This window comes from Macrobrachium nipponense, chromosome 9 (genome assembly GCF_015104395.2).
Source record: "Macrobrachium nipponense isolate FS-2020 chromosome 9, ASM1510439v2, whole genome shotgun sequence".
In the NCBI taxonomy this organism is placed as follows: Eukaryota; Metazoa; Arthropoda; class Malacostraca; order Decapoda; family Palaemonidae; genus Macrobrachium; species Macrobrachium nipponense.
The window spans coordinates 12,136,211-12,160,499 of NC_061110.1; the positions used below are offsets into that span (position 1 = coordinate 12,136,211).

At 43.0% G+C, this 24,289-nt stretch overlaps 2 protein-coding genes across 3 annotated transcripts in view; one reads left to right on the forward strand and one right to left on the reverse strand.

Moving 5' to 3' along the window:
• The window catches only part of LOC135218474 (N-acetylated-alpha-linked acidic dipeptidase 2-like), a 93,018-nt gene extending 72,789 nt beyond the window's left edge, over positions 1-20,229 (forward strand). For both annotated transcript variants that reach the window (XM_064254800.1, XM_064254799.1), the window contains exons 13-18: positions 171-250; positions 6,596-6,686; positions 6,940-7,198; positions 9,307-9,391; positions 10,057-10,149; positions 19,377-20,229. In XM_064254800.1, the coding sequence (XP_064110870.1) occupies positions 171-250; positions 6,596-6,686; positions 6,940-7,198; positions 9,307-9,391; positions 10,057-10,149; positions 19,377-19,578 (810 nt within the window). In that variant the 3' untranslated portion in view covers positions 19,579-20,229. The remainder of the gene's footprint in view (positions 1-170; positions 251-6,595; positions 6,687-6,939; positions 7,199-9,306; positions 9,392-10,056; positions 10,150-19,376) is intronic.
• A 1,048-nt stretch (positions 20,230-21,277) lies between these two features.
• Positions 21,278-24,289, reverse strand: part of LOC135218472 (uncharacterized) — a 124,918-nt gene continuing 121,906 nt past the window's right edge. The window contains exon 9 of the mRNA XM_064254797.1: positions 21,278-22,789. Within this exon, the coding sequence (XP_064110867.1) occupies positions 22,635-22,789 (155 nt within the window). The 3' untranslated portion in view covers positions 21,278-22,634. The remainder of the gene's footprint in view (positions 22,790-24,289) is intronic.

The following is a 24,289-nucleotide window of genomic DNA, read 5'->3' on the forward strand; positions in this document are numbered from 1 at the left end:
TAAGTCATGATTAGGTTAGGTTAGGCTATGTATGATTAGCATGGCCCACAAGTTACATGGTTGTTCCTCCATTCTACTGTATTCCCACTTCCCCTGGGAATACAGTTCCTAAAGCTTATTATCCCTTTCTTTAAACACAATTTTTATCTAGTCTTGACCTCACTGTACAGGTTCCTGGTGTACGGGAAGGCAAAACCATTTATGATGAATGGGCAGCCTACCATCGTGCAAAAAACCAGTCCTCACCCCAGTAAGTAGTACTCACTGAAGCAAGTGTGTATTGTAAAAAAAAAAAAAAAAAATATGGCATGTTTCATAGGTCATTTGCATGAAATTGTCAAGTGTGAATGCTTGGGTAGTAAACATTCTAGACTATTACTAGTCTACTCTATCCCCAAGCTTAGGTAATATTCAAGTATTTTTGCAGCGTCACAGCAGTCTGAAACAATGTCAATAAAGATCGACATGTTACTTAGATAACACCCAAAAATGACTGAACACATTCTCTCTCTCTCTCTCTCAATTCCACCATATTCATCTAGCAGCTTGAAAATACAATCTGAGAGTCAACTAAAATAAGAATGATATCATTATAATTCAGCCTATTGAAAGTTGTTGGCAAATAAAAGAGCCACATAACTACAGGAATTGTACACCTAAGATGGCATTTGAAACCCAAACGATATTTGGCTAATGCCAATTTGTTCCGATACGTATACAAACCCTCGGTCCTTTAACAATAGGAAGGTACTTAGCGGCAGCTGAACCGGTCGTAAGCTTCGAACAAGGGGGTTCGGTAGTTAACTACTTGTCCGGCAGTTGCTGGTCAGCCCGACTGTGAGGAGAGGAGTCACTTTGCTTTCGGCCGTGTTGGTGGTTAGACGTGTTGCTCGCCTCTCTGCCCGCCTCTCGTCGTATGCTTTGTTTTCTTCACTGCGTGAAGGCTTTTCTCTTTCCCTCTTACTGTGTGTGTATGTGCAAGGCTAGACGTAAGTACGTGTCTGTTTTGTATATTCAATATGGTGAATTTTGTGAATTACAATGGAATCTTGAGAGCCGGAAAGACCCCGTCGCCCCCCCCATCATCCGCAGGTTGTGCCCTCCTCTCTCGATCAGTCAAGTGTGGAGGATGGGGCAAGGTACCCTGGTGTCCAATTGTATTCGGGATCGTCTGTTCGCTCGGGGTGGGATCTGTCCAACCCCCCGGGCGAGGAGAGACCCCCCCCTCTTACTAACCCGACTCTGTTTCCTTCCTCAGACTTGCTTGCCACGGAGGACGATTTCAGCCGGGCCTGGTACTCGCTGGGGCTCCAAGGGACACCGCGTGTGCAGGGGGTGCTGAGTCATCTAGCGAGAGGGATCATGCCAGTAACTCACAGCCCGACCACCACGACAACTGTGACGGTGTCCACGCCTGGCTACGCTGCTCCGCCTCACCTGGTGTATACCCAGCACGTAATTATGGTTACCCCAACAGCTGCTGTGCAGGCGCCGCTGCCGTAGGTGAAGAGGTTTGCCTTGTCGCCGCCGCCTGGGTTTGCCACTCTTGGCTCCAGCCCCTGACTTCCAGTGTCTCAAGAGCTCTCCCTTGGATCTGCCTCCAGTACAGAGAATGCCGCTGGTTCCTGCCCCGCCTCCTGTTCCTGACTTTCCTGCCGCTCCAGCTCCAGTACCAGTTCCTGCCGCCGTTATTCCTGCCCGTGGTGTTGCTGCTCCCTCCCCAGGTCCTTCTGGACAGGTGCAGTCGGGCCCTGTTGCTTCGGCAACTGCCCCGGCTCCATCCTGGATGGAAGACCTGATGGTGGTCCTGAGGAAGCTGACGAAGAAGAAGAAGAAGAGGAGGAAGGTGTCGTCGTCATCTTCATCGTCGTCTGCTGCCGCTTCCCCTTCACCTTCTAAGGCTCCACAGCTGAAGAAGAAGAAGGTAGCCTCCTCCCCCGCTAGGAGGGCTCACCCTGAGACTTCTAAGGGTCCGTCCCACTCCGGTGGGACTGTTGGGACTTCCGCTGTTCCTCCTGTTCCTTCGGGAATGGGGCCGTCTCTCCTTCCGCAAGGAAGAAGAAGACGGGGACCAGAGGAGCGCCAGCTAACACGGTACCTCCTCGCCTGGCGCCAGAGGTTCTGCCTCGGCACCGGGTACTGTCTCGGCCTCTCGCTCGTGAGAGGTACCGAGTGTACGGTCACCTGCGGGTGATCGTGCAGCCAAGACCCAGGCATCCGAGTCCACTCGATGCCAGGATCCAGGCACGGAGCGGAAGACTGGCAGCCACCAGACCAGCGATCGCTCTCGAGGCAATCCGCCGGTACCAGGCGAGGAAGTGATCCCCTCGGTCGCCTGGACCAGCCGTGAGGACAGGCCTCACTCCCCTGACCGCCATTCCTACCGGGACCGGGCGGAGAGGGAAACCAGCAGCAGCTCTCCTGACGCTAGGGACCGTCGCCACTGTTGTCGGTCCAGCCGCTCTCCCCGTGAGAACCGCTCGACCAGGCCTGCAGCTCGATCGCCACCGCATGTTGGCGATCGCCTGCAGCCCCAAGCAGGTCTACCTCTCCTATCCCTTCAACTTCCTCGGGCTACACCGGGAAGAGCGAGGCGACCAGGAGTGATCGCGAGGGGTGTGCTCCTCATGATCCCGCCACAACGCTCTACGAACCTGGCACGGTCCAAGGACCGACCAGATCGTACACACAAGTGGCAGGAGGAGACCATGAGGGGTCTGTTGCAGTCTCGGGAGGTGTTCTCGCTGGAGGGGCTTGACGGTCCGTCTCTGCAGGATGCAGTCACTCCTGAGATCCAGAGGTCGTTCGCGGAGGTTATTGCGCTGATTCGTCAGCACAACGACCTCGGGGAAGGATCGCCGCTCCCACCTTCCGAGCCTCCATCGGGTTTGGAGTCGTTCTGGGGACCCAAAACGGTACCCAGGACGACGGTGGGTCTGCCGCGATCAGTCTTGGCAGGGCAACCAAGCAGGTCGACCAAGCTCCTTCCCCCACCTCTACCGCGACAGAGGCGCTTCTACTTTTCCTGGTGGAGAAGTCCTCGGGGGGGGCTGGCGCCCGGTGATAGGTCTCTCTCCCTTGAACTGGTTCATTCACCAGACTCGGTTCATGATGGAAACAGCACTGTCAGTGCTCAATTCCATCAGGGAGAACGACTTCATGCTTTCTGTGGATCTGAAGGACGCGTATTTCCAGATACCCATCCATTAATCCTCCAGGAAGTACCTCCGCTTCATCTTCAACGGGACGGTGTACCAATTCAGGGCACTTTGTTTCGGTCTCTCAACCGCCCCACAGGTGTTCACACAAGTGTTCAGGCTGGTGTCGGCCTGGGCCCACTCGGTAGTGATACGTCTTCTGAGGTATCTCGACGATTGGTTGGTCCTGGCGAGCTCCCGCTCACAGTTGCTACAGGACAGAGATCGACTCCTCGAATTCTGCCGCGATCTGGGGATCGTAGTGAATTACGAGAAGTCAGATCTCGAGCCCAAGCAGAGGATGAACTACCTGGGCACGCTGATCGACATGGTAGCAGGGCAAGTCTTCCCCACAGATTTGCAGATCAGCAGGTTCAGGGAGGCAGCAGGACGGTTCCTGTCCCTACAGGAGCAGCTAGCTCAGCAGTGGCAGGTCGTGATCGGTCACCTGTCATCTCTCGAGAAGCTAGTCCCTCACGGGCGTCTTCACCTGCGGTCTCTTCAGTGGAGACTCAAGGAGTGTTGGTCACAGGCAAGAGACCCATCTTTCTTCCCCGTGTCTCTCATGGAGCCTGGTGGCTGGACGACGGGAACCTCGTAAGAGGAGTGCCTCTTCACAACCCCCCCCCCCCCCCCCGAGATGTTGCTGTTTTCTCAGATGCATCAACCGAGGGATGGGGCGCACACCTGGAGGAGTTGCTGGCTGCGGGTGTGTCGAACCATCACGACAGGCACCTTCACATCAATGTCCTGGAGCTAAAGGTGGCGTTCCTATGTCTCCAAGAGTTCCAAGATCGTCTGGTGGGACACTCAGTGGTGTTGATGAGCGACAACACCACGGTAGTGGCGTACGTCAACAAACAGGGGGCTTAGTGTCCCTTCCGTTGCATCAGTTGATGTTGCAGGTGCATGAGTGGGCCATGGCACACTCAGTAGAGCTGTCAGCCCGCTACATTCCAGGCAAGAGGAATGTGGTAGCCGACAAGCTCAGCCGTCGGGATCAGGTTATCGATAGGAACCGAGTGGTCCCTTCACCCAGACGTGGCGGAAAGGAACCTGTGGGGCCGTCCAGTCGTAGATCTGTTCGCCACCCAGCACACATGAAAACTCCAGGTTTTCTACTCAGTTGTGCCGGACCCATGGGCAGCTGCAGAGGACGCTCTTCAACACCTGTGGGACAATCTCTTCGTGTATGCCTTTCCCCCGTTCTGTCTGATTCACAAGGTGATCGGCAGGGCGCTGATCAGCCCGAATCTTGGGATGATCCTGGTGGCGCCCAAATGGCCACAAGCCGTTTGGTACCCGGACCTGCTGGCTCTACTCACCGAAGCACCGAGAGAGATTGCCCCCTGGCACAACCTCCTGTGCCAGCCACGCGTAAAACGGTACCTCCACTCGGTCGAGTCCGTGTCTTCACGGCTGGCTGTTATCCACCATCTCTTGCGCGTGAGAGGCTTTTCGCGCAGCGCAACAACAGAGATGGCTGGGTACCTCAGACAGTCCTCTGCAGCTTTATACCAGGGAAAGTGGCCCGTCTTCTGTGGTTGGTGTTGTGGCTCTCAGAGCCACTATTCAGCAGGTAACGGATTTCCTCGTGTTCCTTTGCCGAAAGAAGCTCCTCTCTGTCTCCACAGTTAAAGGATACAGAGCTGACTTAGCTCTAGTCCTTAAATTGCGAGGAGTGGATATATCCTCCTCCTTCGAGATCTCCCTCCTTATAAAGAGCTTTGAGAGGTCTTGCCCACCCAGGAAACTCAGGCCCCCGGGGTGGGATGTAACTCTAGTCCTTATGAGTTTGACTCTAAGACCCTTCGAGCCACCCTGAGAGTCGTCAGACAGGGATCTGACCCTCAAGACCCTCTTCCTGCTGGCCTGGCATCGGCGAAGAGAGTAGGGGAACTTCATGGTCTTTCCTTCGACGTCAAGCATTCCAGGGGATGGGGATCCGTGACACTTGATTTCGTCTCGAGCTTCGTAGCGAAGACTCAGAATCCTTCGGTAATGACGACCTGTTCGAGTCTTTCACGATCCCCTCCCTGAAGGACTTCACCGATAATGTGAGGGCGCTACGGCGCTACCTGAAGAGAACTCGACACCTCAGGCCTGAGTGTCAACGCCTCTTCGTTAGCACCGGGGTTACTAAGAAAGAAGTTTCCAAGAACACCCTTTCTTTCTGGCTGCGTGAGGTGATCAGGAGGGCGTACGACACTGATGGTAGTGACGACACCCGTACCCTTCGACCGAAAGCTCACGAAGTCAGAGGTATTGGTCCAACCCTTGCATTCCGCAAAAACTTCTCCCTGAAGCAGGTTCTGAAGGCAGGGGTTTGGGCCAACCAGACCACCTTCACTTCCTTCTACCTTTGGGATATTACCCACAGGTCCTTGGACACTTTCCTTGGGACCCGTGGTGGCTGCTCAACAAGTTGTGTAGTTTACCCAGCACCCGAGCGGACAGAACAGCATTGCATCCTTGTGTGACTGCATGAATGGACGAGTGAGTGTGTGACTGGCTTCTCTTCCTCCTCTACCTGTGGGCAGAGGGCTGCGGTCGTCACTACGGTGACCAGGAAGCAGATGCAGGTAAGCTACGCGACTGAGCTCCATCCTATCCCTTTCAGTAAGGATAGGAGTAATTATCCACCACTCCCCAACAAGGGGGGGGGGGCGGGGAAGTGGAAGCCAACAAGAGACAAACCCATGACTTCATTTTGGCTCTTGAAGTAGGAACTAGTTCTTGTGTTTTTGCTATTTATAAGAGGTACGCTTGCCTCCCTCTCATAAATTTGGTCCAGAAGTGTGACCACTGATCCTGCGGTGCACACCCCGATCAGCTGGGCAGAGGCTAGGATCCCTTCCTTTGCTGTTACAACTAGGGAGGGAACCAAGGTAGGACGAACACCAGTCTGTTCAAAAGACTCAGATTCCACCCACCAATAAGTGAGTCTTTCTATTGTTAAAGGACCGAGGGTTTGTATACGTATCGGAACAAATAACAATTTGTCAAAAATTGTATTTTTCCTAACTATACAAACCTGAGGTCCTTTACACATAGTTCCACCTCATGCCACCCCTCACTCTGCGTTTCCTGGGCCTAAAGCAAAGTAACTCCTCTCCTCGCAGTCAGGCTGACCGCCAACTGCCGGACAAGTAGTTAACTACCGAACCCCCTTGTTCGAAGCTTATGACCGGTTCAGCTGCCGCTAAATACCTTCCTATTGTTAAAGGACCTCAGGTTTGTATAGTTAGGAAAAATAAAATTTTCGACAAATTGTTATTTTGGAATAGTGAATAATTGGATGATGACTTTAGTTGAATGGCTGACTGTGGCATATATGCCTTTTTGAATAGATCCTATGCCTTGACATTATTATTGATTATTCAAGTCTCAATTTGTAGGTTAGAGACCCTGGGATCTGGTAGTGACTACGCAGCCTTTGCCTTCTATGGGGGCATACCTAGCATGGAACTGTTGTTTAGAACAGATAAGGTAGGTTTTGAATAATAAATAAAAAAGCTCTCCATATCAATATACATTTCTTTTCTGTTTTGAAGATGTTTAAATTACTTTAAAAAAATGGGTGGAGGGGTTGTTGGTAGTTTCTGTAGCATTTTTAACTTAAGCCAAGTCACAAACTCAGCCTACAGTCTGCAACAGCCATGAACTGAGCCCAACAAACAGACTCCTGTTTGTTGGGTGCTGTATTAGCAATATAATATATTAATACCGTTTCTCTTTATAGAACAAGTACGACATATCCAAGTACCCATTCTACCACACAGGCTATGATACTTTCTATGCAGTAGATAAGTTTATTGATCCAGGCTTTAGGATAATGCAGGGATGCGGTAGGTTGGCATCCCTGTTCCTGAAGTACTTCGGAGACTCTGCTCTTATACCCTACGGCCTGCAACAGCTATCAAGGGCAATAGAAGAAAACCTCAACAAAGTCAAGGACAATGGCAAAGGTGCCACTTTGCTGAAAATTTATGACAAATTCCGTAAGTTATTTCCTCGGTAAAAGCAGTGATGAAATGTATGATGTTGCTGGTAAAGCTATGCTCAAATCTGACGCGACAGATTCATTTTGTATCGTCCAGAATCTCACTCTACATAATGTTGCCAAGTAGTGTTAACCTATTTTTTTTATTTCTAATGTCATACATGTCAACAAGTTTACATCTCAGCTAGCACTATTTTCCTTATGGTTATATACTGTAAATATGATCTCTTTTACACATTGGTGTAATTCGTAATCTGTATGATTTGAAGTTTTTCTTTTTTTCTTGGCTTAACATGCTCCTTGGGGTGGTCAACATAATTACTTCTGCAACACTATAACAGTAGACCCAGTAAGCTCAACAGTCTTAACAACATTTTTAAAGTAGGAATATGTATTACAACAAGTGTTCTTTGCATGTTGAAGATTTAGGATGTGTTCAAGATGCCTGTATGTTGCAAAATGATTTATATGGGGAAGATGGCTATTGATCAAAATATATATTAGTATGAATGTCAAGACCTATGGAACACTATAACAAATGCAAAATGCCAAAGAACAAAATGTAGCTGGTCCCTCTCTCCCTGAAGGGGCAACATCCCCCTGAGAGAGTTGGACTAGCATTAAACATAAAACAGCTGATGATGAAGCAAAAAGAATAGGTGTGAAGCACATCTACTGCAATTTGCATCTGTCCCAGAGAAGGTATGAATAGTGGAATCCTGGAAGGCAGTAGAAATGAGTTGACGATCACAGGACTTCTGGGCTGGATAAATTTAAGCTAGGTATCAAACCCTACCCTATTGTTAAGACCTCAGGTTTGTTAGCTCGCTTTTGGTGTGTAATTTATTCATTCACAAGGTAACTTGAAGTGCAAGAATGTGTAGATAACTTCATAAGCTTTCTCGCCAGAAATTGTTAATACATATACAGATGTGAATGTTGAGTGTAATGTATGTATAGTAAGTAAAGAAATCTAACACATCCAGACCTAGGAACACAATCTTGGCTTTAACAAAAATAAATATAATTGCAAAGGCAAATATTTGCTAGTAAGCCATAATTTTTTGAAGTGTTTAAGAAAAATAACTCAAATAATTTTATTTTTTATGAAAATCCAAATGTTCCTTTAACAAATATAAAATAATGGGTTTCAAGATAATTTCATTGTCGCTAAGCATTGTAGACATAAGTTACACCAGGTGGTTCATGTCGCCCTACCACTCTAATGGTTGTGTCACGCTCTGCTCACCTGTTGATATCAATGGAAGCATTCTAATATTATATGTAATTAGTATTTACATTTTTCAGCATTGAGGCATAAAAACAATCAAATGGGACTAGAGTGGACCCTCGTATTCGCGTTCTTCGGATTCGTGGACTCACACATTCGCCGATTTCTCTCTGGAACATTTTCCCGCATTTTTTGCAGAAAATTCGCCCATTTGCGGTATTTTTCCATGAGAAATCTCCACAAATTCTTGGTTTTTAGTGGGTTTTTCTTGAGTTTTAACTAACAAAATAGGTTTTAAGCATTTTTAACGGGGTTTCAACTATTCGTGGGTGCTAACTATTCACGGGGGTCCAGTACGCATCCCCTGCGAATACGGGGAACCACTGTACTATTTCAAATTTTAGGGCTGCATTGGAAGCAATATTAATATTATGACAATTTTTCATTTTTTGAAAATGTTTCGTAACTGCATTCCCAAATTTGGGTACACGATATTTTCTTACAGTTTTGAAATATACGTACGACACATTTGACTCTTGCATGCAACAATCATGTTTTCGCATTAAAATACTATGTAAATATGGAGCACGTTAGGTCGCCAGTTAGTGATTTTGAACGAAATCCCATGCAGTCATGTAGCATCAGTTCTGAGCATAGCTGTACAATGTTTTAGAAAGCCTTGAACTATACCATTTGTAATGAAAGTTATTTATCACACTTGATTGATAATTACCAAAGGATTAGTCTGGTCTTGAATTTAATCTTAAGTTAAATAAATACACTTCAGCAAGAAGTGGCAGTCTGTCACAAATGAGTTCTGTCTTTCACAAGTCCAGATGCATAAACTGATACAGACCTAATAATATTCACTCCAGCTCTACTAGAAAAATCTGCTCAGAATTTCACAACTGCAACGGCCATATTTGCTAGAAAACTGGACTCTGTAAAGGATACCTTAGAGTGAGTACCCTGTGACACTTACACAATTGCTAATTACAGTTTTTTCCCTCAAAATCTTTAGAGGAAACTAGATAATGTTTAATTAGTATTTTCAGTACGGTTATTAAAATTCAAATCTTCATTTCCCTAAAAGGAGGAATGCAGGTGGTTTGCTGGGTCATGACATTAGGTAACAGTATCTAGGATGATAAACTGTGAATATTCAAATAAGAAATTTTTTTTCATGCAAGTATATATGTATTATGACACTTGATTTTTAAATTTTACTGTAGTATATATATTATGGATATATACATAGTAGAAAATGGGGAAAAAAGGAAGACAAAGAACAAGTGTATTAGTATGAAAGTGTATAGTGTACATAGAATTGACATCTCAGATTGTCCCTCTGTTATTCATTTTGAGATCATGAAGAAATATAAATTGGCTGCATCCTAATCTTTTGTCAGTGTCGTGGCATTCACAGATATAAATGTACTGATAAATAGCAATACGATCAAGACTACAATTAGCAGAGTGATATGTTTTACAGTAGTATAATTTTTACTATGAAATTCTTATACAAAACAAAGTATGTACTATAATTTTATTCATCGATATCATTTCATGGTTGCAGTATAATTTTGCTCCTGTTATAGTACGTTATGAATATCTTTTATTTTCAGTCCAGTTACGCTGCGTGCAGTTAATGACCAATTAATGAAAATGGAACAGGTTTTCATTATACCAACAGGTCTACCAGGACGACCTACAGTCAGGTAAGTTTGTAGTAGTACCTCAACAAATACTTTGGGGGCATGGGTAGGATGATAAATAAGCCTTTTAAGTACCAAAGGTAGAATGATAAGTATAAGTAACAAAGACTCTACATTATAGTCTGCCCTTGAATATTTTATAGGTACCTGATAGCTAATAGCAATTCAACATACTAGTTCCTAGTCTAAACTAACCTGTTCTTTACTTAAAACATTCAATTTAAATTTATACAATTCATCCAATAAATACAGAAGTCCATTTATTAATGTTGAAGTGTTACTTTAAACTACAGTATCTTAATAATATACAGCATTTGCTTCAGCGAAGATTTCTCCTACTATTAGCATTTCCAAACCAAATTACTGTCAGCAATGGAACTATGACAAGTCACCTATTTTGATAATTTATGATGTGTTGTCCCAGCTCCAGCTCGAGTAATTTCTGACTTTGTGACATTAGAAATAAAATCAGTACAGTGGCCTATATTATTGTGGAAGTTTACAACTATACTTCAGCACCACTAGGAGTGTCTGCATTCAGAATACAGTAATGAAGAAATTTCCTAGGCTGACCCAAATGAGCACTAGCTCCCAGTTCTCCACCAGGTATGTTTTGAGTGATCTTAGCTCATCAGAGGTCGGTTGTTGGCATTTCACAGTTTTAGCTCTTCTGCTCTACTAGTAGTATTGTACACTTGATTTTCTTAGGATGCCATCCACAGGAAGCAAGGCTAAGAAATCAGGTTCTTCAAAAGTTATTACTGTGTTTGCAGGATGTTAATTTTAAATTAGACAGACACACTGTGCTGACTGCAGGAGCACAGTGTGATTTGAGAATAGGTGGTGGCTCTTCTCTGGTCCCTCCTCACTTCCCGTTTTCTGTAGCACCGGGTGGTGTTTCATCTACTCTTGCACACTCACCTTCTGTCGACTCGGGGGAGCAGCAAAAGCCTATTTTTCAGTTCCCCTTCTGTTAAGCCAGATTTTTGAGGAATTTGTTCCTACTGCCCAGTCTCCTTCTCTGGCAGAAAAGGAGTTTGAATCAGAGTAAACTCCTATTTTTCATGCTTGATAGAACATTTCACTTAGCATTATCTTCATTTGGTGGAAGAGGGGTTCATTAGAGACCTAAGGCTCTCCCCCCAAAATACACTGAACGATTGTTATTGACTAACACTGTTCAGACTTGCTAATAGAGAAATGGTGTTATCTCTTGGGACCAAATATTTCTCTACTTGAACAACTGGTTAATGTTAGTCAACTCTCTCGACAGGATTCTGAGGGCCAAGTATATGTTACATGGTCTGGTTAAGTCGCTGAGCACTATGATCATTTTTCAGATGTCTACCCTGCCTCCCATTGCATAAGTGGAAGCCTGAGCAGTAATCCTTTGAGATTTTGTGGGGTGGGAGCTGGTTACGGTTAAAACTGACAAAATAGTTAGCAAGATGTGGTTTTTTGTTTAAGAGATAGTTTTCTGACATTGCGTGTTAACTTCTTTTTCATTATAGATTTCTGATTTTGGTGTGTTTTTAAGCCAAATAATTACACTTTAACAGCACTTTTAAAAAACAAAAATTTTAAAATTACATGTCAAATGAAGTGCTGAATTTTAATAAAACTTTCTCTACTTTTTAAAGCGTAAAATCCCAGGAGATTCAATTTCTTTTTCCACAATGAGTAAATGGATTTCCCAGTTATTATATTTTTTTCTGTATGCCAATTAATTGCATACAAAAAATTATAAAAAAAGGAATAGGCAAAAATTTGTTGAGTTGGGGACTGGTTTAATGAGAATTCTCTTTTAGTGGGCTGACTTGAGTTAAACTCCAACCACTCCAGTAGTCATCCCAGTACTAATCATTTTTTTTATAAATGACTGTACAGTATAGATGTCATTTATCTTCATCAGAATCCCAATGGATTCAATTTGCATTACATCTTTGGAATCTCAGAAGGTTGAGAAGTTGAGTCTGCACATCCATGCTGTTTTTTATTGGTACATGCCATCTTTATTCACCCCTCTTTTTATGTTCTATAATTTGCATATTGTTAGTATTTTGTGACTTAAGCACTAGGCTACAGTATTATTTTACAGTATTTTAGAAACATTTGTTTACTTCCACAGTTTCAGATTGGAAGCAAAAAGAAAAAAAAACCCTAAATAACATAAAATATACATACCGGTATATTATTGGGATTGCAGTTCAAAGTTTTGGATAGTGTTAAAGAAATAATACATCTCTTCCATTAATTTAAGAAAGCAAAACATTTAGCAATAAAACAACACCAGAACAATTATCGCATATGGATTGTAACTTCACAGAGTACATTTACCACTGTTAATTAATCCTGAGCAGAAAAGTAAATGTATCAAGAGACATAGGGAATATATTTGAATGTTGTAGTGCCAGTGGAATTTCTTCTTTAGCTTTAATGTGTGCTGTTGCTTCATAGCTCTATAAATTATGACAAATTTGTAACTAATTTGTATTTTTCATAACTAACAAACCTGAGGTCGTAACATTAGGATTTACTAGCGCCAAGCTGGAAACCGGTAGAATTAAAATTAAACTTGTGCGATCCAGGGACTATATTGGCATCTATACCAGGTCAAGGGGCATGTATACCCAGAATGCCCTCGGCGTCGTGTGACCCGCCAGTTATACTTCTAACCCAGTTTAGACTGCTAGAGGGGTGGTTCGAGGAGGGCCTTTAACTGTTAAGACCTCAGGTTTGTTAGTTATGAAAAATACAAATTAGTTACAAATTTGTCATTTGTTCATATATGAAACAAACCTTCGGTCTTAACATTAGGATAGACTTACATATTGGAGGGAGGTAAGTCTCTAACTGACTGGGAGTTTGCCACCTATATCCTTTTCCGAATATTAGGAGTATTCCAAGAGAATAGACTATAAACCCTTGAACCAAAGATATAAGGAAATCTATTGGTTTCCCTCACTGGGTGCTGGTATCATGCCATGGTTTATAAACTATGGGGAAATAGAGGACCCTCCATTCTCATAAACCACTCTTGTCCCTTGTATCTGGATCTACCATCACTCCTCCCTTCCCTATTACCGAGAGGGGTGTGTTGCTACAGTATGGCTGACCACCTCGCCTGCATCTAGTCCGTTCCAGCTTATGATGGTACTCTCCTTCATACTGCCCGTAGGTAAAGGAGTAGAAAGAAAGTATTAAAGAAAAAAGACCAGTCATCCCATTCATTCTACTTTCATACCTTCATCTTAGACTAGACACAAACTGACCCGCCAGGGGTACTGGATAAGCTATACCACTTGCTGGGCCGCCACCACTGGACCTAAGGAAAAGGTATCCAAGGATCTATGGGCAACGTCTTTTAAATAAAAGGAAGTGAAAGTCGTTTGGCATTTCCAAACACCAGCTTTCAGAATTCTCTCCACAGACATATTCTTCTTGAATGCCAAAGAAGCACTCGAGCCTCTAATGTCATGAGCCCTAGCCCTCTCCTGGCTATCTGACCCCGTCTTCTGTCTTGTAGGCATTCCTGATCGTTTCTCTTAGCCAAAACGATATTGTATTCCTGGACACTTCCTTTTTGTTCCGTCCTGTACTTATGAACAACCACCTGCACCCCGGCCTGAGATGCCTTGTCCTCCTTATTACCCTGACGGGACACAGAAGCATCTCATCTTTGTCAGCGTCTACAAAATCTGCCAGAGAAGGTATGGTAAAAGTCAAATCTGCCGTCCACTATTGATGGGTCTCGAGTTTTGGCCACGAATTCTGGCACAAACTCGAATGCCATTGACTTCCAACCTCTCGAGTGCTTTACAATATATGACAGGCCATGTAGTTCTCCCACCCTTTTGGTTGAAGCTAGGGCCAATAAGAAGACTGTCTTCAGGGTCAGGCTCCTATCTGTGGACTGCCTTAGAGGTTCGTAGGGGGGTTTTGTCAGACTACTCAGTACCATGGTCAAATCCCAATCTGGGGCTTTCAGTTCCTTTGGCAAACATGACTGCTCAAAGCTCTTCATCAACATGGCCAACACCCTTTCATGCGTACCGAGGCTAGAGCAGCCCTGTACCCCTTCACCGCAGATACAGACATATGCCTTTCTGTCCTGAGATATATCAGAAAGTCTGCTAATTGCTGAATAGTGGTACCGAGTGGAGACAAGTTCCCTCTACGACACCAATCACAGTATGCTGACCATTTTTCTTGGTATACTGCTGCCGATGACTTTCTGATATTTCCTGCCATCTGCACTGCTGCTTTTTGCGAAAACCCTCTCGCTCGCAAGAGATACTCGACAGTCTCCACCCGTGAAGTGATAGGGACTTCACCGACCGGTGGTACCTCTCCACGTGCGGCTGACATAGCAGGTTGTTCCATGGGAATAACTCTCGGCACGTCTATCAGGAGTTCCAAGAGGTCCGGAAACCATTCTGCCTTTGGCCATAACGGAGCTACCAGAGTCATTCTGAGGTTCTGAGACCGCATTACCCTGTTCAGAACCTGACGGATTAGACAAAATGGAGGAAATGCGTAGCTGTCCAGATTGTCCCATGGGTGGTGTAGCACATCTATTGCTACTGCCTCTACGTCCGGGACTACCAAACAATACACTCCAAACTTTTTGTTGTACCTGGTTGCGAATAGGTCTATGATCGGCCTTTCCCACAACATGAGCATTCTGTCCGCTACTTGTTGGTACAAGGACCACTCCATTCCCAGGATCTGATCCCTGCGGCTCAACTTGTCGGCCAATATATTTCTTTTTCCCGGAATGTATCTGGCCCTGATGTCTACTACATTCCCTACAGCCTGCTGATGAAGTTGAACTCTCATCGCATGTAACTGTCGAGACACTAGACCTCCTTGTTTGTTTATGTAAGTTACTACTGTGGTGTTGCCTGACATCAAAACCACTGATTGCCCCTGTACCCTCTCCCAGAATTCCTGTAGTGCTAGAAATGCTGCTTTTAACTCCAGCACGTTTATATGGGGTTTTCTGTCCTCGCCGCTCCATTTTGCTGAAACCATCAGCTCCTCCATATGCGCTCCCAAACCTTCTAGTGATGCATCTGAGAACAGCAGGAGATCCGGGGAGGGTTGCTGAAGGGGAGCACCCACTGTCAGATTGCTGTCCTTCACCCCCCCCCCAGCAAGTCTTTCCTCACTTCTGCCGACAAGGGAATCTGCTCCTACGGGTGATCTACTATTGGTGACCAGAACTCCTTCATCCTCCATTGTAGAGATTGAAGGTGTAGCCTCCCTTGTGGTACTAGCTTCCCCAAGGAAGTTAGAACTCCCAGTACTACCTGCCACTGTTTTGCTGGCTGTGTTTGTTTTTCCAGGAAGGCATTCACCACTTGTTTGCATTTCTCTAACTCTCTGGTCTGTCAGGAATACTTTGGCTTTTATTGTGTCTATAACCATTCCCAGATACACCAGCCGTTGACTTGGATCCAACTGCCACTTCTCCTGATTTATCACAATACCTTAGCTGTGACAAAACCGTAGAAGGGTCGCCCTGTCCCTGAGTAATCTCTCTCTCGACTTTGCTATCACCAGCCAATCGTCTAGATATCTTATTAGCCTGATCCCCTGAGCATGCGCCCATGTCAACACGAGAGTGAACACTCTTGTAAAAACTTGAGGAGCTGTTGTCAATCCAAAGCACAGAACTTTGAACTCGAAAACTTTCTCTGCAAGACTGAAGTGGAGAAATTTCCTGGAAGACTGATGGACTGGGATCTGAAAGTAAGCGTCTTTCAAGTCGATTGTCAGCAAAAAGTCCTTGATCCTGACTGCTTGTAGATCAATCTTTGGAGTTATCATTTTGAATCTGGTTTTTCTTATTAACAGATTCAAAGTTGACAGGTCTATTACTGTCCTCCAGTCCCCGTTGGCTTTGGGTACAAGGAAAATTCTGCTGTAAAACCCCTTTGACGGAATGGATACTTGTTCCACAGCCCCTTTTTCCATCATCTTCACTTCATCCTGCAGAATAAAAGCCTTCTGAGGTTCTTGAGCATAAGCAGGGTGAGGTAATGGCTGTTCTGTCAGGGGTGGGGATACTTAGAACGGAATCAAATACCCGACTCTGAGAATATCCACCACACACTGCTCTGCTCCCAGTTCCTGCCACACCTTCCAGTGATTTGCCAGGCAACCACCCACTGGTGTGGCTGAGTGATGAGAGGCGCCTATCCTATTGTCTTGAGCCCCTTGCTCTTCCCCTAATCCCCCTTCCTCTGTTATTTCTATTGTGAAAGGGCCGATGAGTTAACTTCTTTGGGGAAGAGGGTCTTGTTGCTCTATTAGGGATGTTATTCCTCACTGGCTTCTTCCGAGGTATTAGCTGCTGCCTTACCTCCATAGGATTAGCCTGACTGCTAGATGTTTTTCTAACTGCCTGCTGTACCAATCTATCGTTAGTGTCCATCCTTCTTCTATCTATAGCCTCTGGCAACAGCAATTGCGACTAAGATATTCCCATTCCTCATTGCTAGCAGGGAATCCAAATCAACAGTGCAGCTTAGTCTAGCCAAAGCTGCATCCCTCCTCATTAACAGGATATTTGCTCAAACATTGGCACTTAAATTTGTCAAGTACGCAATTGCTTTGGCACCTGATTGTAGTAATCTAATGAACATTGATTCATCCACTACCTTCCTCGTCACTTCTGAGGATGCAATCTCCGCAACTGCTGTCGACCAAAGATCCAGCCAAGAAGCAGTCTGAAAGACAGAAGAAGCTGTTGCTTCTAACGTAGCAGCCTCTTGGCAAGTCATCGAGGGGCATTCCATTTTCACTTGATCTAAGGTTAATCCAGGCCTTAATCTTACCATATTTGGGTTAATTTGTCTAGATAGTAAAGGAACTGTCGGTCATATAACATTTTCTGTTTCATCATTGGAGGAGGGATAAACTTAAACGATCTATTTGATCTTAAGGAATTATCCCTTCCCGCAATCCGTGCGTTTACATGTTGTAAAACAGACTCTGCATGATTTGAACAAGGCAATTCATACGACACCTTGGTATCCTTTTTCACCCCAAACGCCATGTCAATCCCCAGAGGAAGCATACTGGCCAGTGTTTCCGTTCTCTCCGAAAGGTTATTGAATTGACGAATCAAGTCAATCACCTCCGCATATGAAGCCAGAAACTCTTGGTTTTCTCCTTCCTCTGGTTCTAGCGTACTGTGCTAAGCCACAGGAGATGCTATCTCACTCCTATCCCCTGACAAACGTCCGGGTGCTTCGTGGCTGTCTGCCCCTACGGTCACAGCCTCTTTGATCTCTGATATGACCGCCGATGGCTCGATCCCGAACAGTCAGCAGGAGAACGAGACCGGCTCACTCCTCTGCTCTCGGATCTAGAGCGAGAATCTCGCCTATACCTCCAAGATGAAGGCTTTCTCGAAACCGAGCTCACTTCCTCTCCATGACGATTAACATCGTCTCCAACGACCGTCGGAGAATTCGGCCTTGATCCTTCATCTAGGCGGACAACGCCTTCCACCAACGTATCAGATGAGGTTGCCAACTCGCTATTCTTCAAACTTTTAATAGGAGCCTTATCATCTTTTCTCCATATTTTAAACGGTCTTACAGGCGAAACCCGTATCTGTGCTCTATCCTTTTCTGCACTTTTCGCCCCTAACGTCGATTTTGCCATCGACACTGTAGTCTTTCTTTGACTCTTTGTAGTCTCTACTGGCAACTCCGCGTCGGCCGTTATCCCATCGGCCGCCGACTCACTCGCTCGTTCAGACTCTTGTAAATGGCTTCGTCCTCTAGCTTTGAGCTAACCAGCCACTGACTTTGACAGTCCTGGCCCGAAGATGAAGAATTTACTCTTCTCCTCTTGGCCCGAGGATCAGTCGCGGAAATCCCGTATCCTCCACCGCTTGACCGGTACACCCTGTGACGTCATCGAACTTAGCGATGACGCCAAGCTAGAGGAAGAAGACGAAGACGACGACGAATCACGCCTTTTCTTTTTATCTTTATTAATTTTCTTCTCTAGATCCTGTGACTTCTTCATTACAGTGTGTACTACCGAATCAGAAAGCGTATTTGAGTCCGGAGGCAGCGAAGTAGACTGAGAAGCAGTAGGCTGTGACGTCATCGCGTCTGCCATGTCGGTGTGTGACGTTGGTTGTGACGTCACCAATCTTGTAGGGAGAGACTGGGCTGCTGCTGCTGGCATCCCTGAGTTTGCAGCAAAACTACCCCCAACGTTCTGCATCTCTGTAAACATTGAAGTTTTTGGCGTAGCCGCGGCATTATTTCCCATAAAGTGCAATCCCGGGGGATGAGGAATATTCAGCGCTGCCAGATTCTGCTGGAACCGTGACGCCATATAATGCGACAGCAAATCTTCCAAGGTTGGTAGCCTAGCGCCGCCCACGTACCTTCCATCCTGTTCGAGTCGGGAGCAGGCACTTGGAACAAAGATGGTGATGCTCCCCCCCCTCCCTGCTGGGAACAATGAAGCGTAAATATTATGCATCAAATTACCCAAAACCCCTCCTGGAGCTTCTGATAACGAACCACTAGGAGAAACCGAAGGGGTATGGGACAAATCCAAGGCAGGAGGCGAAACATGTGGAGCAGTCTGGTGTATTGCCGATACAAAAGAAGCCGGCAACGCTTGGTCATCCAAAGATGGCGTTGACTCCTTCTTTTGTACTGGCCTTTCCACGAGAAACAGAACAAGGATTAGTAATTGTACATACATTTTCTCTGCACCTACTACACGGATGAGGATCCATCGACACCGAAGTTAGGAATCTCGAACATGGAAAGCAAATGGAAGATGATCCCGACGGCGATACAAAACACTCCATCTCACCACTTACACACTCTTACAGCTCACACCCACACTGAGCACACTCATAGAAAGAGAATTAATAAGAAAAATGAAAGTGAAATGGATAAAAACGGGCAAACTAAAACCGGCTTTAAACAGATAAGACAGAGAACACGTCCTATCTTAAAGGTGGTAGAAAGATAACTGGGGGGGTCACACGACGCCGAGGGCATTCTGGGTATACATGCCCCATGACCTGGTATAGATGCCAATAGTCCCTGGATGGCACAAGTTTGATTTTAATTCTACCGGTTTCCAGCTTGGCACTAGTAAATCCTAATGTTAAGACCGAAGGTTTGTTTCGTATATGAACAAATTTACTGTTTAAATGTACGTATACCTTCTTGTACTTTCAGACATGCAATATTTGCACCAAGCCAGTTCGACAGCTATGCCGCAGCAGGGTTTCCTGGCATCTCTGACCTTCTCTATAGAATAGACGATTTGCAAGGAGAGGAGCTAAGCAAAAGGCATAAAGAGATTCGCAGACACATTTCAGATCTAACAATTCTGCTTCAGAAGGCATCTGGTCTCCTGGAGGATTTTAATTTAATCTAAGAAGTATGTAGTCTTAGATTCAAAATTGTTTTTAAAACCCACTAAACTTAATGAGAATTATTGTTTGGCAAGCATGTAAAACTTAGTCAATGGTTGTTGTTTAGCAAGCATGCTAAACTTAACTGAAACCACATTTTTGTGTTGAGGTCTTTAGAGAAAAATACTGCTTCAAAAATTGAATGTTTTGTGTTTTTTATATAAACTAAATAGTATATGAAATGTAAAGATGGAAAGATTTTGATCACAGACTAAATTCAATTATGCTGAAAATCAAGTTTCATAGCTAAGGCAATGTAACACAGTAAGTAAGAAAGGCATTGCCTGTGTTATTTTCCATAGGTTTCTATCGACTGCCTGTTGTTGTTCTTTATCGTATATAATATAATGCAACTAGTATACTTATGGGAGTACTTCTAATATAATTAATGATTATTAAAATGGGAAGTGTAATGTTATACCAGCTTAATATACTTCATTCTTCTTTACTTTCGCAACCAAACTGTGAATCAACAGTATAGTAATTATATTGGAAACCAGCCACATCAAAGAGCAATAATGAACTGGATATGTAATGAGTGAAAATTTACAGTATTATGTTACACAGTATAATAATAATGTACCAAGACTAAAATTATAACACCTTTAAACGTTCATGCCTCTGGGTTTTTTTTTTCATACTCTTCAAAGTACTGTGGTAGTATATAGTATACATTATTGTACCTTTATTGCAAAACACTATCTGGTTGGCAGTTGTACTCATTTGAGAACCTGGCAGCTTCCTTACTGTCTGGTAAGAAAAATTCATCTTGTCTAAAGAGTTGATTTTCATCTATAATGTCATTAAGGATGGGACCAGACTGACTTCCAGTTGAAATGCAAGCCAAGGTACTGATATTGCTAACATCTGCCAAGACCAACCAGTCACCTATATATATCAGCATCCCTCTACCGGATTAACGTTCTTTGGCTGCTAAGGTTGTTACAAGCATTAATGCATGGAGAATTGAAAATAGAGGTTCAGAAAGCCTTCCTTCCTGATGGACTACCCTACTGATTGATTAGTCTTCCCTGAAGCAGGACTTGGTCATGGGAAGATGATGATTAGTTAATAGCCCAGAGGTGATGGAGACCAAATGCTGAACGACCATACTCTCTGATCATTTTCGTCTGACTACCGACTTGCATTTCCATGAATATGCTTAGAAAACAACAGGTTCCCAGTGTCCCATGGCTTTACCTTAATGCACTGCCTTAGCCTTCAGGCAAGCAGGTTTCACCTCTAATTGTACAAAAATATCCGAGTTTTAAAAACAAAAAGGTACAACAGAAATTAAATTAGCAATAAAAACTGAAATAACAATAAACATGTTCCAAAAGCTAAGGGAAAGATGAAGAGCAACCTCCAAATATGTAGGGTTCACACAGATGTGCAAAACAGAGTAATTTGAGTATTTACAACCTTTGACAGGTCACATGCATCCATCAACAGCCTCTGTTCAAGATGTATTTGTCCACAAGTCACTTTTAGCTAACCTCTCTTGTTCTGTCAACAGGGCACAGAATGTGTGTCTGGGAACCTTTAAGCAGCAAAGGAGGACTCTATATGACTGATGAGTTTAGGGTTTGTAATAAAATAGTCATTTTATAAGGAAACCATTGTAAATAGTATTTGTATTTGTCATACACAAAAAACCATCCAATTCTTCCGATAGTTTATTAAATCTCAATACATTCCTTGCCCTTAATCAACTTGACTGATAAAAAGATTTTATTTGGTAAAATAATAATCACTGAAATATGTGGACTGAAGGAAATTGAAAATAACCAGATGGAGAGGGGCAGGATACATAAAGAGACAGACAGACTATTAGTATGGTAGCATGAGAGAGTGGAAGACAGGGAACCGACAATGAGCCTTGGTCGTGAACTTTGTTTGGGACTGGAATTCACTGATGAGAGCAAAAGAAAACAAGTAAGATGTGAGTATAACATAATAGAAAACAATAAGTGCTTGAGCTATCTGTAGTGTGATTTAATATTAACTGCAGTCAAGTCCTCTTCTCAATCATGCTAACTTATACCAACCATACAACAAAATCCATGTTCACTCCTTCAATACAATATCTTGCTAAATTCTCACCAAGGCGCTACCAAGTCATGTTTTCTTATCTACCATCAATAACTCGCAGTATATCAACTTGCATATAGCTCAGCCTACAATGCGGAAGTCATACAAACGGCCAACCTGTATATTACCAATCCCTTTTTTGTTATGGGTTATATAAGCAGCAGAAATTTCTTTCAATATGCATTTCTTGTACATCTGACAAAGTAACGACTCAAGCATTGCCAATTTTTTCTTATTCACTGTTTTGTATTCATTAGTGCCTCGCTTCTTTAATAAGTCACTTGTTCCATATGTTTGTACATCATTTAGAATACAAACACAATCTAATAATAAACTCTTCTTAGATGTCCCCAACAAAGTGTGGGAATAATAAAAAGATAAAATATATATATATTTATATATATATATACTATGTAAAAATCTTTTGATATACTGTAAGACAATAACACACTATAATATTCCCATATTAAATGAAGATGAATAGAACATCCATAGGCAGAAAAAGTTTTCAATTTGTTTCATCCACTAGACTTGTCGTCCTGAAGTGAATCCTCCTCCAGAATCAAACAACCGTTTACAAACGTAATGACGTACTTACCGACTACAACTCGATCTGGCTCATTATTAGTGAATTTCATAGCCTCATATGAGAGTACCACAGCAACCCAGGCATCCTTACCTATACTCCAGTCAATATATCCAAGTTTTATTTTATCACAATCTTTATTTGTCACATACATACGATCAACTCTCGACTTCGTAGCAGTCAACTGTGTACTCATTTTTTTTAACTCACTCTGCTCTTGTGTATTCAATGTAAAATATGAAGCAACCCATCTAATTCCCAAATGCCATTCCTAGCGTCTAAGTTTGTAGCGTGTAATTTCCGTCACCTATTATAAGCCTGTGTAGGAATACATTTTCATTTCTATGGATGTTCAACACTGTCTGACTGCCTGGTAGGGACCTGCAAGGACAGACGCTTGTTATTGGACGGTCGTAGCCAACGAGTGGCGTGGCGAGCGTTTGGAAAACGGTGGTGATATCTCTCATCGCGCAGGAACTTCACAGTTACCAAATTTCCTGGAAAAAAATTCCACTCTTGATCTTCAAATTGAAATTTCAAGTTTAACAAAACTTATAAATAAAAAATGATTAAAAATTAACATTACAGTATATATGTGTTTAAGGGGTGCGCCAACCACAGAATTGAGGAATTATCAAATTTTAGCTGTTAAGAGCTTTCAACTGTTTTATACCTAAAACATCCTGAAGTGATAATGTTACAAAAATTTTTTTTAGACTGGTTTACTGACAATTTTGTTTATAACTTGTATGATCCTGTGAGACCTACATCATCAAAAGATAAAGAAACATACCATACTAGAAACCATTATTGCTAAAAAAAGAATGTTTAGATTGGTTCACAGACAACTCTGTTCATCGTTTTTACAACACTGTGAAAGCCTATTGTAAAAAAAAAAAAAAAAAAACGAAACGTGATAAATAAAATTATGCAAAATTACTTGTTCCCAACTAAAATATCCCATTTTCTCTAGTGTTAGCGTAATAGAGAAAACGGCATATTGGGATAAGAAATCTAAATATTTTGTTGTTTTTGAGTCGAGAAATATTGCTGTTTTGCCATTTCCTGAAAAGTTATTTTTATTTTTCAAAACTAAATGCTTTGGTCTCCAAGACGACTGAAACAAGACTAGTATTTATTCAGTAGTATTTGTAGAATCAGTGGTAAAAGTTAGGAAATAACCTTCTGTCATTGGGTAGAAATTCATTTACTTTATAGAATGAGACCTTATGACACTGGTGCTCCGCATGAATGCAGATTATGTAATATATAAATAAATAAATCAAGAGACAGCAAATTTCTCTTCATTTGATTATATTGTAAATTTCAGGACTTTTAATTTTTTTCTTTTGCAGTTTTCTCAAAACTAATTTTTTTCAAAAATAAATGCTTCAATCTCAATGACGACTGAAACAAATTCAATGAAACTTTAACAGCTTGTATAAAAACTACATAGCTACAATTACAAGTAGGAAAAATTGTTTATGAGTGCAACTTTTTTTTTTTTTGCCATATTTTTAATAAGTTTAAAAATATTTTTTCCAACTGCAAAATTTATGAATTTAAGAGGTCAAATATCATTATTTCCCTGCCTGTAGTTTTTCAGCATTAGCTGTATAGTAGGCGGTACAAATTTTAAGCGAATCCTTCAATCAATGGTAGAATGGAGTCATTTCTGTATAATTGGGCTTTATGACATTGGCATGCCCTTCAAGTATACTAATTTTTACTTGTGAGAACTCCCTGAATTATAATATATAAACTACACTCAATTTTACTTGTGAGAACTCCCTGAATTTATATTATGTATAAACTACTACACTCAATTTTACTCTTGAGCATTCCCTGTATCTTACTATCTTGAAATTCAATATATATATATAGTACTAGTACTATTCTATAGTAATTCAGTAGTATTGTAAAATTACCTACTAATGTCCTATGTAAAAGCATTCCCTAGCATCACCCTATGGAGGAGACAACTCTTGTCTCCAGTC